The sequence below is a fragment of the Sycon ciliatum genome, chromosome 7 (genome assembly GCF_964019385.1).
Source record: "Sycon ciliatum chromosome 7, ocSycCili1.1, whole genome shotgun sequence".
Lineage (NCBI taxonomy): Eukaryota > Metazoa > Porifera > Calcarea > Leucosolenida > Sycettidae > Sycon > Sycon ciliatum.
The window spans coordinates 35,538,622-35,554,059 of NC_088649.1; the positions used below are offsets into that span (position 1 = coordinate 35,538,622).

Genomic DNA, 15,438 nt, shown 5'->3' on the forward strand with positions numbered 1-15,438 from the left:
CAACAACCTTGGTGATATGGGTCTGGAAGCGCTGTCAACGTCTTTAAAGCATTCCCTCGGATTGGAGATACTGCAGTACGTCTTGCTAATACATTTGTCTGCGTATGCACGTGTGTTTGGCCTATGAGCTTTCACACTCATTGTGGAACAGTATTGAAGGTTGCCATTTCTCACAGTTCTTTCTTGCTCCATTGTTTGACTCTACATTTTCAAACGTCACGGAAAATGTAAAGCTCATGCCGTGGCTCGAACCAGAAAAAGATATTTTTTGCCTTTTTAAAACGTTCATGATATTTTGTCAGTCAGTTCATGGCCAATGGCTGTCTTCCTTCCGCTGTGTGTGTGTTTGTGTGTGTGTGTGTGTGTGTGTGTGTGTGTGTGTGCACATGTATGTGTGCCTCTCTGTGGATCATTGTGTCTCTGTCTGTATGTGTCCTTCTCCCATCTCTCTCTCTCTCCTTTTCTCTACCTGCCTCGTCTCTCTCTCGCTCTACTCCTCATCCAAACCCAGGCTGGGTAGCCAGAACTTGACTGACTCAGCCGTAACTTCCCTTGTTAGCGTAGTGGCCAACTGTAAACGCTTGCACTCACTAAGGTATGGATACGACATGGATTAGAGAGATATGAATAAAGGCCTTGTTTGTGTCCAGAGCCCATTCCAAGCAGAAAAGTACTCTTCACTGCTGATGGCCATTCCAATACAGTGTCTCTATCTGCGAACATTCTCTAAAACGTATTGCTGGTGAACGGTCCCTGAGATTGCTTGTTTGAGCACATTTGTCTTTTGCATGTGAAGGTTGTGATGACAACCATAATGAGTAGTTGTCCAGCCATGGTGACAACATAAGATATGCCATGATAGTGATATTCTTCAATGTTCACTGCACTCTTGCATTTCCTGTTTTGTTTTGAGCAGCGAGCGGGATTTTCGGTCTTTGACCACTTTGGCGGTGGTTCTGATCTACTCACCTCGCATCGCTTTAGGAGCTGCATATGCGCCTTGATCATTGAAGGGTGGTGGCGTTCCTACGGATGCGGAAAAATCGGCCTTTAGCCGAGTCTCACGCGAACCGTGAATTAAATTTTTTTGGCATTCTCGCTGTTCTTTCAGAAAGTGGTGGACATCATGCAACTGCATTGTAAATTAAAGGGGGTTTGTCAACTGACAACCGCTCTCTTCAGTTGCTATTCACTCTTTCTGTTTTTGTGGTCATTGTGATTCTCATCATGGCTGCTCGTGTTGCTGCTGTTGCTCTTTGTATGTAGTATTGATGGGCTGCAGTTCTCAATCCCTGCTTTGGAACAGCTACAAACTGCAGCAAAGTATTACAACATCAGCCTGATCCTATCACAAGGTACTGTAACACGATGCACACACACACACACACACACACACACACGCACGCACACACGCGTGCGCGCGGGCACACACGCACGCACGCACGCACGCGCGCGCGCACGCACACACACACACATACACACACACACATGCACACATTTGGACCCTTGGCAAGCCCATCGCTGAAGGCGATGATAGCTATTACACACAGACATAAACACACATACGCACACAAACATGCACACACACACACACACACACACACGCACACACACACACACACACACATACACAAAAACACAGACACACAGACACACAAACACATACACACACACACACACACACACACATACACGCACACACACATTATACCCCCCCCCCCCTGCCCCTAAATGACTCACATACCCACTTTTAACCAGCCACATTTACACGCATCCACACACGACCCCACTCCGACATTGATGGCCTCAAACTAGAGCTGTACCATTGATCTGCTTGTCCAGTGCGACAACAGACATCCTTCTATATCTCAAACCCATTTTGACAAGGCCGTTGGTATGCCACATTGCCGCATTGCCCAATCTTAGCCGTATCGCCAAGCATGGAATCGATTTCTAGAAGCAAGTGAAAACACGTCTGTTTTCTTTTTCAACTTAATCCTCCCTACCCGATCTCCCTTTGGTGCATCCACGGTACTATCAAGCCGAGACCTCTGGTCGGCTGAGCTTAATGGGCTCCACCACCACACTCCATTATTCGCCCCAGTGTCTGGAGAAATGTGGATTTTGTAGAAAAAAATTAACACTATGATCTGGTAGCTTGCTACGTCTACAGCAGTACATCAGTACAGCAGTGAAGCAGGGCTAGATGGAACCATTGCCGCAACTCTGAGTCTTATGCTCTCCGCACGCCACACAGAGTTGCATCAACCTAGCCTCGCTCCACTGGTTTACTGTGTTCTACGCTCTGCGTTCGCTACATCCCGCCACTCTCACCACACTGTGGATCATTCTTCAGCATGTACTCTGAAGTTGTACACGTCTGTGCCCCAGACAATGTCCCATACTATTATGCAAGACTCAGTGTTGGTCTAGTAAATGTGTGTCCTACGTGAGTTCCACACTAGTTCTGAATTTCAGTTTTGTTTTAAAGAAAGGACCAAAATGTAACATGTTATCCGTAGTTTCTGTCCAACACTAACAGTTATAAGCAAGATGTTGTGTAGTCAGAAGGTGCAACAGCTAGTACAATACTGAGTGATGTGATACTGACATTCAACTACAGAAAACAGGCAACATTTTGGTTCTTTCTTTTAAATTTAATTCTTGGCTCTCCATCCGAGTTTCGATTATTATTTTGTATTTCGTTTTTTTGTATGTGGGTGATATGTTTCTCTAGATCCGCTGCCAGCCTCTAACAAGACCTGTAAGAAATCATCCCCCAGTACACTGCATCAGCTGAGCAAGGACGAATCCCAGGGCATCAGCCCGAATGCAACCGATATGGACGCCATCGTCCAGTCTGTTGCTCCGGTTACCATACGCTCATCGACCAATGAACACAAGCCAGTCACGCGCACCAGCCTGGCACGCCGCTTGTTCCACCGGAGCTCCGCGCCGTCAAGCAGTTTCAGCACGCCGGGTGTGAAAGCAAATCAACGCCCGGCAACCTTGGCATTTCCGATCGATACTTCCGACTTTGCGTCTGGTCATCTGACCGCGTCCAGCCCTAAAGCGATTAAGGCACGCAAGTACCTGAGCCTGATCGATACATCGTCCAGGTCACCCTCCCTAGCACTCAGCCTGCGGCGTACGTCATTCCCGGCTGCCCAATCGTCGTCCTCGTCCGCCTCTTCAGTGCGCCACAAAGGCCAGCGAGGAGGTTGCCTGGCACCCGCACAGCGTACAGACTCGATCAAACTAAAACCCTACATTCGGTTAGTGCCAGGTGACGGGGTTTCCCCAGGGATCACCGGGAAGCGACAGAGCTCATATTTCTAAGCTGATCGAGAGTGTCATCTTGACGGGACACCGACGGACAAATTAGTGCGTAGAACTCAATATTGCGGCATACCATCATACACCTTAAGTCATCGCACCCCATGGAGTCCAGAGCATTATCCCTGTGGAACACTGGCCATCCAGGACACTGACCCTGCATGCCAATGTGTGTGTGTGTGTGTGTGCGCATGTGTGTGGATGTGTGTGAATCGGTGTGTGAGTCTGTGTGTGTGTGTGTGTGTGTGTGTGTGTGTGTGTGTGTGTGTGTGTGTGTGTGTGTGTGTGAGTGTGTGTATGTGTGTGTTCACGCGCATGTGTGTGTGCGTCTGTACTGTTACTTTCAGTTGAATGATTTCAAGTTTTGTTCAGCCCGTTTTGCATTCTGTCAGGACTGCACTGGTAGAATAATCATGAAATTTAGCACAATAAGGAGCATCCAGGATTATTATTATTTTAAATTAAAGCAATTGTTGCCACGTTGATTCTTCAAATTCAATGTAGTTATTACATTTCAATGTGATAAATTAAAATTTTCATCGTCATGTTAACTTGAGTCGAGCGTGATTGATGCACCCGAGTGTGAAGTCTTGTCCACAATAGAGATCAGGGGATCAGAACTACACTGGTCTGAATCTGAGACACTCCCACAAGCAAGCAGAGGGATAAGTCCGTCCGTCTGCTTGCTTCTCCAAGCCTTGCACACTATACTGTAGTAGCAGCAAGTGTTGCTGAGTTCCCGGTGGTTGGATTTCACCCAGTGGTGGTTGGATTTCACCCAGTGGTGGTTGGATTTCACCCAGTGGTGGTTGGATTTCACCCAGTATTACCCTGGTAGAAACTAGTTAACAATACCTGACGTACACTCCTAATTCGGTTATCATTTCCCTCTACCAGGCACACTGTGGGTGAGTTTAAGTGGAAATATTACTACTCTTGTGCAATTTTTGTGGAAACAGTGACGTCATGCGCTATACCTATACTATCCTATCCCCATCGAAAGGTTTGTGATTCAGAGTTACGGACATTTCAAAGTTATGGGAACACAACCAGCTTAGGAAGTTTCGCTCGTGCCAGGCCACCATCATGCCTGTAATACCAGGGTGGCTGATGCAGCGCCTAACGCAAGTGGTAACTCTCAATGACTAACAACCAATGCCCGACAAGGGGGCGAGTGTCCTAGACAAATTCCTCACAGAGCAAGAGTAGGTCTTATCAGAAAACGTAATAAGCAAGTGTATGCCTTGGTAGAGTACGTACTAAGCAAGAGTATGTATTATCAGAGTCTGTACTGGCTGAGATCCCTGTGTGCGGTATGGCTGACAGTGTCTGGAAAGTAGGATACAAGACAGCAAACAGGGCACTGCTGAGGCAGAGACCATCAAGGTCCTAGCACCCCCCCCCCCCCCCCCATGGTTCAGTCCGTCAAGCCGGGGCCAAATCGTATCTCAAAAGAGGGTTTTGTCTATTTTGTTCATTTCTGTTCAAGATGTCATTCCGTCGCAGCTCGCGACACCCCAGTGTTACAGTTTTAGTCTTTAGACACAATAAGGAGATGGGACATTCTGTTGCAGGTTCGAGTTTCATACGCGTGTATTCATCATCAATCGGCAACAGTTGAAAGGAAATCAAGCGTGGGCATAGCGCTGCAGTGTGGGCATAGCGCTGCGGTGGTTGCCTAGTATATTATGGGTATTTCTGGCAAGTGCTAACTCAAGTGCTAGTGCAAACTCAAGAAAAGAAAGCTGGATAGAATCTATGATGTCATACAGCAGCGATCAGAAAGATCAGAAAGATAGCGTGCGATCAGAAAGGTCAGAAAGATAGCGTGCGATTAGAAAGATAGAGTGCGATTAGAAAGAGGTAACGCAGATAAGCAGAAAGACGACGCAGAAGAGGTAGAGCTAAGTAGAGCTGAGGGGTACATCTTTCAAGGGTCACCTCTATACAAGGGGTATCATCGCTAGGGATGCTCTGGCCTAGCTAAATACACAGTCAAACTACTATCTATAATACCCTAAAATACCCTATATAATATTATGTACCTGGCACTATAATATCTAAAGCAAAATAATATCATGTACTTGGGAATCAAAGACTTTGCCGACTGCACCTAAACTGCACTCTGTTCCGTTCGTTAGCAATTCGTAGAGTAACCAAGTCTGTTTTAATCTTTGTTCTTTTCCTGTCGGTCTGTCGAACTATACCTGTTGTACACATTAGTAAACGTGCTCTATCTCCGGGAGATCTCTTCAGATTGGGGAAATCCCCACTGGATGGCTGCTGCTACTGCGGCTAAGCCACTTTCTTGGCAGACGTCTGGTGCTATCGCTCTTGTCTATCTCCCTAGAACGGTCGCTAGAATGACGGTGGTTAACGATGCACACACACACACACACACACACACACACACACACACACACACACACACACACACACACACACACACACACACACACACAAACACACACACACGCACACACACACACACACACACACACACACACACGCACGCACGTACACACTCACACACGCACGCACGCACGTGCACACAGAGAAGCTCCGCCAACCTGGGGTTTGGGACAGCTAGCAATCCATGAACGCCATGGGATAGAGGCATATTGTTCACGGCCAACACCAGCAGTTCCCATGACCTCTCAGCCAGTGTCAGAGTTTCTCTTTACGGACTGCTGTATATGATAGGGTCTATTCGCAGGTGGAGCTACCATGTGGCATGCTGACATGGAGCGGCGAATACGGGTAGAAGTAGGTGATGACATCATTGACGGCATGGAGGTTGGCGCTGCAGGCACTGGTGCTGTGGATAACAGTTGTGGTATATACCCAGCAGCTATAGCAGCACCAGCACCACCAGCCGCGGCGGTGGTGACATGTCCGTTCGGTAGCGATGGCGTCGACGCCAGCCTCTGGACGGCCAAGGCGCGCGGTCGCTCAACCATCGACACTGTGCGATGCAGCGGGTGCGTATTGTCCGTTATGATGATGTCATTGCGTATCTCTGGTGACGCAATAGGTGAGGGTGGTAGCACAGCCCTGGCACAGTCCAGTTTGAGGAACTGTATGATCTTGTCGATAGCCGCATCCTGGTAGATGTGCGACCAAGCAACACCGTTGAACTTTGTAACACAGCGAATACCTTCCGGTAGTTTGTTCACGTCCGGCCATTCGAAGCTTTCGTCGATAACGGGGATAATGTTACGCTGGCTAACTACGGCTTTGTTGACCTGAACGACGGCAGTGTGGGTACAACAGCACATTCAGATACCCATGTACACACGTGTGTTATAGAGGAACACACACACACATATACGTACACACACACACAAACGCACACAAACACACACACATGCACACACACGCACATGCACAAAGAGAAGGATGTGAGAAGTTGAAAACACAATGCTGAACAAGCGGAAAATTGGGAAATTGAGATTTTGTTCAGCTTCCGGCAAGTACCACTTTTGTACACAATTTCACATCAGAGGTCTGACTAGCATCAACATCTCAATAGAATATGGACAGGGAGTAAGTCTAAGTATAATAGACTTCAGCCGTGACAAATACAATTTATTCCCTTTTAGGACAAATAGCGATGAACCAGATGTGTCCCTTTTTACAGTCCAACACCTCATTTATACACTTGTGCTGAGCCAGCAAAGGGGCAAGACAGGACCATTTCCAGAATGTCGAGTGAACGTGTTCGCATAAAATTATCATCCACACCTGCACTTGCATGACTGGTTGAAGTAGAACAGAGCCTCTCTAAAATACATAACCTTGGACTTCAAGAGAGCATGCCTGACGGAAATCACCATATTTTCAACTGATGTTACCTCACAGCCTCATGTAATCACCATTATTAATTGTACCTCTCTTATTGGCCAACATTAACAAGGGGGCATAGCAGCCACCTAAGAGGTAAAAAAGCATACCAGTCAGGTGTGTCTCACCTCCTTGTGTACCCAATCCTGCATGTAATGGTCACCAATACAGCGGTCTAGGGACTGCGGGGACAGCACTAGAAGAAAGTTCCTAGCCGTGGCAATGTGATCAAGAAGAGCCTCGTCAAACTTGCCAGCACCTAGCTCATCGACATCAAGGAACACGTTCAGATGGCGCAACTTTAAACGAAGATGGACCTGAAATATCAGAATACACAGATCGGACAAGAACATGCATACTCACACATGGCACAAGTACACACATGCTCACCCACAAAAACACACATACACACACATGCACATGCACACACGCGCTCACACATGCACCCACCCACACACACACAAATACACACACACACACGCCCATGAGAAATAGATCTGTGTCCATACTTGATCACGCTTACCCCTAGATAAGACTCAACACTTAGAGACAAACTCGCACACATGCACAAGCACATTCCCCAGCGTGTAATAATTACGGGCGGTAGCGTCACTGACAAGCGGATGACATGGTAGTACATGGTTTTGTATATTCGGGTCTTGCTTAGATCTAGCTTTGAAAATTCTATGTTTCATTGCTATCAGGTTCGGCCTCATTTTCTTTGAAACAGTTCTGTCCACCGATCGAGTATTACATGCTTCATAGAGTGCGGCAGAGTCGTGGGTACTTTCCCAATCCATGCCAGCACCTCGACTAAAAATATCACATACAGAATGGATAAACTCTGCGTCCACTTCACCACCACCAAAGTTGCGCTCTGATGAGGTCTAATTGACCGAAACAGATGTCAGAAGGAACTAAAAATATGTTCAGCACCGAAGGAGCCTCTTGTTTCTGTCGTGGGGAATGAATGTGGTCGGCCGCAGAGAACAACAGTGTTAGTGATGAAGTGGATGCAGAATGTTCAAGGGCTGAGTGCTGCTGCTTATTTTCTTGTTACAGAATGGTTATAGGTGTATCGAAATCGAGTCCAATGCAGCCACTAACACATAAACACACCGAAGGGTGATCCAGCATCCCTTCTCCTAGCCCTTGCTCTCATCAAGTGCAAGATTGTAACAAGTCCCAAGCCCCAAGTCGGCAGAGCCCGGGGAGGACTACCACCCATACCACTCACACCCACTAAGCCATGAGTCGTGTCATGTGCGTGCATCGCTATTCTTTCCATCCCACATCAGATCACAACGACTGTTGCAATTGGCTGGTTGCCATGGTCACAAGATGGAGCCATAATGTCATGGTTACCTTCAAGAGACTGGCTAGCTGGGAGCCAGTTGCTCTTCTGTAGCTGATGAACACGTCGAGTGGTTCTGATGACGTCGCCGGCGACGTCGTCCCCGGCGCTGGACCCGGCAATGGTGAGGGCACTGCTGCGGGGTAGAGTAGTTTGTGTGGAGGACCACCAGGGGGAGAGGACTCCGGGTAGGAACGAGTGATGGGAATCTCCTCGATGCCAATCGACGTTGGTTGCTCGTCTCCGAAGCTGGCGGCGGCCATCGTGTCCATCATCGTCTCACCCATGCCCAGAGCTGTCGGTGTGACAAATCACCGCACATACACACAGGCGTGCAAGCACGCAAGTACACACACACACATGCACACACACAGACAGACACACACACACACACACACACACATACACACACTAAGTCTCGGTGTATACAGGAGATGAGTAGTGCCATTGAATAAGAACGAAACTGCTGTGTTGGCTAAAAATAAGAACGGGCTAGGCTAGAACCCTGACCCCCTAGTTCTTTGGTGGCCCACAGTACTGTACATGTACAGAGCTACAGTCTAAACAACAAACCTGTGACAGGAAAGGGGACTGGAAATGTTTTGTACATCTGCAAAGCACCCATTTTGTCCTGAAATGTATTTGAATGGCATCATTATGCAATCATAATGACATCACTATGACATCACAGTAACATCACAGGGTTACTGTGCAGTGTGCAGTGTGCAGTGTGCACACACTCTAACACACACACACACACATACACTCTAACACACACACACACACACGCACACACACACACGCACACACACACGCACACACACACACACACACACATACACACACACACTCTAACACACACACACAGATACAAACACACACACACACACACACACACACACACACACTCTAACCCACACACACACACTCTAACACATAAAAGGTCACTGCAGCAAGGCAGTCACTTACACAGCATCTGTTCAGATTGCAGTGAGTCCATTAGTGTCTGAGGTGCATGTGCAGTAGCAGCCGCAGCTGCAGCAGCAGCAGTGGTTGTGCTTTCATTCACTCTACCTCTGCTAGCAGGACCAGCAGCACCGGCAGCAGTGATGGTTTGCTGCAGAATAGCCAGCAGGACTTTCTTGCGATGAATGGCATTCTGTATGCCAATGGATACCTGCAGATCCTCCTCTGTCAGGTAGGGTAGCAATGACTTTGTCACGCCACTCTCCAGAAATGCCCCACGATACCTGAATACACACACACACACACACACATAGTATGATACACATACACACACACAAACACACATACACACGCACGCGCACACACACACACACACACACGCGCACACACACACACACACATGCATGCACGCACACACACACAAACACACACACACACACATACACACACGTGCACGCACACAAACACACACACACGGGTGAGTGACCGGACGCACAGGCATGTAATCAAAAACACAGGAAAGGACTCAGACAATGTGATTAGCATTAAGAATAAAGTCTTAAGAAAAATGTCGACGATTTCGTGCCATAAGTACCTAAAGAAAGCACACACGCACATCTGGGCGAGCATTCTTACCGAGCCAGCTCCTTTCCAACATCACACAGCCATTGTCCAATACCATCCGTGTCTTGACTGTCATAGTCAGCGAAGGAGCGAAGACGAACAATTTCTCTCAAAAGCTTACGACGATGCAGACGATTGGTGATCTGCAATACAAAGGAAACAAACGTGGAGAAGATTTGTCGACAAATACGTTCACTTTCAGCATTAGCAAAAGACACTATACACATGCGGACGTTGCTCTCTGAATTCACTAGACCAAGAAATGCACATATATGTGTGTGCCGCGCTGGGGATATGGGATCTTCTTGTGTATGTGTGTGTGTGTGTGGGGGGGGGGGGGTATTGGTTATATCTGCAGTACTTAGATTACGGTAAACCTTGCTGCTACAGTCACACCTCGCTTATCCGGTCGTCTTTTATCCGGATCCCTCGCCATCCGGAAGAAAATCGTTGGTTACCGATTTACAGCATATGTAGCGCATGCATACAGTATGTGTGTTCGAATATCCGGTTCCCTCGCCTATCCGGGTACATTTTGTGGAATACGGATGTGTGCGGTTGAACGAGGTCTGACTGTAGCGACCTGGGATCATGTAATTCGTGAATAGCGGCTATTGGTGAAATTGATAGCATGCAGTTAAATGGTAACTAGGTCTGACGATTGTGTCGTCATTCGCAAGTTGTTATTCGCAAGATCGTTATCCGCGAGGTTGACTGTAATCAAGTAAAATAATGCGTGCCGTCGCCGTATCACCTTTAATTCTTCTTTGATATCCTCGTCGGTCAGTGAGGACAGCAACTCGCCGTCGATGACAGACTCGGCGAACCTCTGCGCGTACGTCTCCAGCCCAATGTCCTTCAGCCAGGCACCGATATCATCGACTTTCCACGTTAGCAGCTCTAAGCTCATGTGCTTCGGCAGCTGTGCGAGTATCACAGCATCACACAAAACAAGGAAAACAGAAATGGTAGGTTGCGTGGGATTTTTCCTTGAGCACCGCTATATGAAGCATAGCAAGGCTAACCACGATCCTATACAAGTGATGCAAACGATGTCAACGCTGTGAGTCGGCAGTCTCGGCACAGCCGCTTATGGGCGCTACCCATACAGCATAAGTAGGAAGAACCACTTATGGGTGCTATGTACACGGCTGGAGTTGGCAGTTTCCATGGTTATGCCTGAGCCAGTGAGTTGCTGTGCCACACGGCTTTGACCGGGGGGGGGGGGGGGGGGGGATAGTGCAGGGATAGTGCAGGGATAGTGCACATACCTCGTGACCCATAAGCAGCAGTGCGGACTTGGCAAGTTGTCGACTGAGTCTGGTGCCGCGCATAGCCACGTTCTGCAGCGGTGCAATGGCACCGATCTCTTGAAACACCTGTAAACACACGGCGTACACACACGCATGCACACACACACACACACGAACACGCGCAGCGCATAATTTTAGTCTAATTTTAGTCATGTTTTCTTTGGTCTGTCACCCTTCAAGCACACATGCATGGCCAGAAATTATTTCACCCATCATCCACGCTTCCCTGCCTTTACGCGACTATAAACCATGACATCTTGTCAGATCTCTACTACATGTATAATATGTTTTTTTTTCTCTACAAAGAACACAAACTCGGTTCGAGACAAAAATCAGAACAAGAAAGATAACATGTAATGGCCAAAATCTCTGTACCTGCACATTTCCTTGTTCTTTCTTGATACTGGCTTCCATGGCAAAATGAAATGCGGCCAGGCACTGCGCTGGCTTGCTGTTGCCCTTGACAACGGGTACCAGTCGGCGCAGCCAGTCAGCCGACCGACCCTGACAATGGGCCGGGTCGCTGCGGACAAACTCCCCCGGGTCGTGGGACATGACGAACGGGGCGATCAGGTCCAGCGTTCCGCTGGGACGTATCAGCTCTTCGATGTCCGGGTTAGAGGCCAGGATGCTGATTGCTAGGCAGGCATAGTACTGCACCGAGGCGTCGCCACTGAACGCCAGGCGAAACAACCACTCGGCTGTGTCGCGCTGTATCATGTTGCGCTGCGTCTGAGCCGTTCCATACATCCCGCAGTTAGCTAGTGCCGCAGCACAATGACGCTGGATGCGTTCATCTGGACTTCGGCATGTGTATAGGATAGCGTCCAAAGCACCGATATCAATAAGCCGATTGCACGTATACGACGACTGCTTGAACAGTGATTCCATGACTCCCAGGCAGGCTTTCACCAATGGGAAGTCTTCATCCTTGGTGTCACCCTTCCAGCATCGCACAGTGCTAATGAACTGATCCAGCTCAAGGCGCACAAGCAGGTGCCGGTTAGCGGGCGTAAGGCATTGCTCCAGCGCTCCCACACTTGCCAGACGCACGCTAACATTGCAACACGTGCATAACGCCACGAGCCGTTCGATACCTTTCGCCTCGCGAATCCTATCACACAGCGAATACGCTAGGTCCCTGCCCACCACCGGAGTCGACCACGCCGTGTTCAAAAGTGCCAGAATGCTGTCGCATGCTGATTTCTGCTCGCTAGCACTCTCACTGAATATTTGCTTCAGGGGCGCATTGATTCGGTCTGCTTCAAATGGCACGTCGCTTTCCACTGAGGGCGGCGATGCTGGACTAGCAACGGCATCTTGCACAACAGGCATTTTCTTTTCTGTAGGTTCATAGAATAGTTTTCTCAGCGGGTCAAGAATTCCTATTTCTTCGCATTATGATAACTAGTTTACTTACAACCTCACAATGGTCCGGAATGTGAACACTGCACAACATGCTGCTACTGAGCCACATTCGTAGCAAACACCTTCCTTTTCAAGAGCAGAATGATGCAGTTTCAGAATGCAGTCCGGTGGTAGCGTCCCGGTTCAACTCCGACATTAGGAATTTAGGTAATGGCACAGAATGGGTAATAGCGATTAAACTTTCTATTTCTATCGCAGAAGAGTAATGGGCCCATGGGGACGGCTACTACTAGGCTGCGCTGCTTTTGTTTTGAATTATTGCATACAGACTTTCTGCATGCCTTTACCATGTTTACAGACTTTCTGCATGCCTTTCATAATAAAATAATGCGTAGGTGTGCGACACGCGTAGATCTACTCATGCACTCACACGGTGACGCGGGGCCATCTGGAGTGGAGTCTGTCATGTATGCCGTGTGCAGGCGCTAGGCACTCACAAAATCCTACTCTGACTGTCTCTGTCCATTCATCATTGTTCAAGCAGTGCATTGTTTGACCATGGAAGAGATTCATCTGATTGGGCCACGCATGCAGCGAAGGAAATCTGCTGACCTGTACTACAGACTAGTGGGTTTTAGCACAGTGTGGCACAACATACATGCATTTTGAGTGAGCATGAATGCACAAAGCACAACAACAGAGACCAAAAAGCTTTCTCGCTCGGAGTTTCGTGTTCAAAAACAGTCATCAGTCTTGTAGGCATTGGCGGATAATGCTCGAAAAGGTGACAGATTCTGCTCGAAAAGCAGTGAAATAATAATTGGCAGAACCATACAAACCTTATGGCGGGCAATTCCTCGAATTCTGCTCCATTTCTTTATCCACATACCAAACATGCATGAAACTTACCAGAAAAAGTACGGAATTCTGCCAATATTTCTGCCGGCATTATCCGCAAAGGCCTATGTAACCATGGTAACAGACAGAGCATGAATGCACCACCTACATGTACATGTACATCTGACATGATTGTACAAACATGTAGTTGTTATGGTTTCCACCTTTGTGATGCTGCTTATCCATATCGGACTGTTTCATTGCTTCTGGTTGCTTGCAATTCATTTGAAGAGAATGTTCGAAAACTGGTTTGTGAATTTCTGAGTCCATTATATTGATGAGAAGCTTGAGATTTGTCGCTTGTCTGTCCCTGAAAAGCTTCCTGTCTCCAAGAATGTTCTTGAAAACGAACGTGTGTGTACTGTAGGCTTGAGCGATAGCCCAGAGTAGAATATTACATGTACATGTATTGCATGAGTTTCTTTGAATTAGACTATTTCAAATTTTCATTTTGATTTCATCCCCGGGTTGCATCTCTTGTATTGTTGGTGTTCTTCCTTCTTTCCATGTCGTATTGTCTGGATAAATCGGTTTTGACCAGGGGAAAACAAGAATATTACAGTTTACATGTACATGTACATGTAAATAATCGACGCGGAGACAACAATTTTATAATAGCTATAAAGAGAACAAATTCTGCTGTCATCGCCACACTACAACAAAGTCATGAAGGTTTACCAAAATCGATTTTCTTGTCACAATCATCAGTGGAAAGCCGTGAATGAAGAATAACCATGCCAAATCAATAATTTATATACATTCAATAATGTGTTACGAGAACAAAACAAAGTGCTAAAAATAGAATGAGGGAAGGTGAGACAATAGAAGTAAAGTGAGAGCTAAGTGCAACAGGGGTGAGGAACTAATTGCAACGCTAGAACTATGTAGTGAGACAAACAATCATGCTGTGCACCTACGAAAACAATCTTAACGCAACTACATGTTTCTTCTGCTGACAAAGATCAGGCTTATGCAAACGAATACAAACAGCCTCAAGTACTTTCAACTGACTAGCGTACCGTGCACGACAAAGAACAGAAAAACTAAAATCATCATACACCTGCAGACACTTAGGGTGAGACAACAGATGAAGAAAAACGGCAGACTTCTTACGATCACAGTCACCATCCGATTCCTCGTCTTCACAAACCGCAACCTCGTCCCCCGTTTCATCTTCCAACTCGTCCTCAGTGTCGTCCTCCGTGTCATTCTCCTCATCACCACCGATCGGTCCCAGGCTCGCTTCACGTTGCTGAACCTCTGCTCGTTGACTCCTCCTTTGATCTTGATGGTAATTTGTTACCATTGTTGTTGTTGTCATTGTTGTTGTTCCTGTTGTTGCTAAATCTTCTGTTCCCAGTGTCTTCGTCGGTGCTTGACATACAGTACTGTAATAATTCATTGAATAATTAGCCGTTGATCGTCTAGGTCTTTGAATGTTGATCGTGTTGTTTTCTCTGTTGAATTCCGTTTCCTTCAGCCTTCTTTCTTCTTGTTCATGTTCAGTGCTTACCTCATCCATATTTGCCCGTTCCAGCGACACCACAGACTCAGCCCAAGCACTGCTGATTGCAGATGCAGGTGGCGGTTCTGGGGGAGGCAACGGCAACGATGGCGATGGGGGCATCACCATGATCACCTCGCCGCAGCGTCCACTTTGGTCTTGAGCTGGATGTTGTTGTGGTGTACTTTCTTGTGTTGTTATGGTGCATTGTGTTATAACGTTAGTGACAATGT

At 47.4% G+C, this 15,438-nt stretch overlaps 2 protein-coding genes across 2 annotated transcripts in view; one reads left to right on the forward strand and one right to left on the reverse strand.

Annotated features, from left to right (window-relative positions):
* Nucleotides 1-3,866, forward strand: part of LOC135821426 (serine-rich adhesin for platelets-like) — a 16,630-nt gene extending 12,764 nt beyond the window's left edge. The window contains exons 8-11 of the mRNA XM_065334491.1: nt 1-75; nt 512-595; nt 1,267-1,355; nt 2,738-3,866. The exon at nt 1-75 is cut by the window's left edge and continues 9 nt beyond it. Of these exons, the coding sequence (XP_065190563.1) occupies nt 1-75; nt 512-595; nt 1,267-1,355; nt 2,738-3,339 (850 nt within the window). The 3' untranslated portion in view covers nt 3,340-3,866. The remainder of the gene's footprint in view (nt 76-511; nt 596-1,266; nt 1,356-2,737) is intronic.
* Nucleotides 3,867-4,884: 1,018 nt separating this feature from the next.
* Nucleotides 4,885-13,065, reverse strand: LOC135821427 (NAD(+) hydrolase sarm1-like). The gene is made up of 8 exons (XM_065334492.1): nt 11,812-13,065; nt 11,395-11,502; nt 10,878-11,045; nt 10,136-10,266; nt 9,503-9,783; nt 8,545-8,828; nt 7,308-7,496; nt 4,885-6,581 (listed from the first exon to the last, which is right to left on the reverse strand). The coding sequence occupies exons 1-8, from the start codon at nt 12,769-12,771 to the stop codon at nt 5,994-5,996; spliced, it is 2,709 nt and encodes a 902-aa protein (XP_065190564.1). The 5' UTR covers nt 12,772-13,065; the 3' UTR covers nt 4,885-5,993.
* Nucleotides 13,066-15,438: the final 2,373 nt, after the last annotated feature.

Bases quoted from the DNA above. Each gene is read 5' to 3' on its own strand.
- LOC135821427 (XM_065334492.1), bottom strand. From the start codon at position 12,771: ATGCCTGTTGTGCAAGATGCCGTTGCTAGTCCAGCATCGCCGCCCTCA. The intron at 9,784-10,135 runs GTAAGAATGCTC...GTGTGTATTCAG, and splicing joins GTTGGAAAGGAGCTGGCTCG to GTATCGTGGGGCATTTCTGG. The intron at 7,497-8,544 runs GTAACCATGACA...CTGATATTTCAG, and splicing joins AGCTAGCCAGTCTCTTGAAG to GTCCATCTTCGTTTAAAGTT.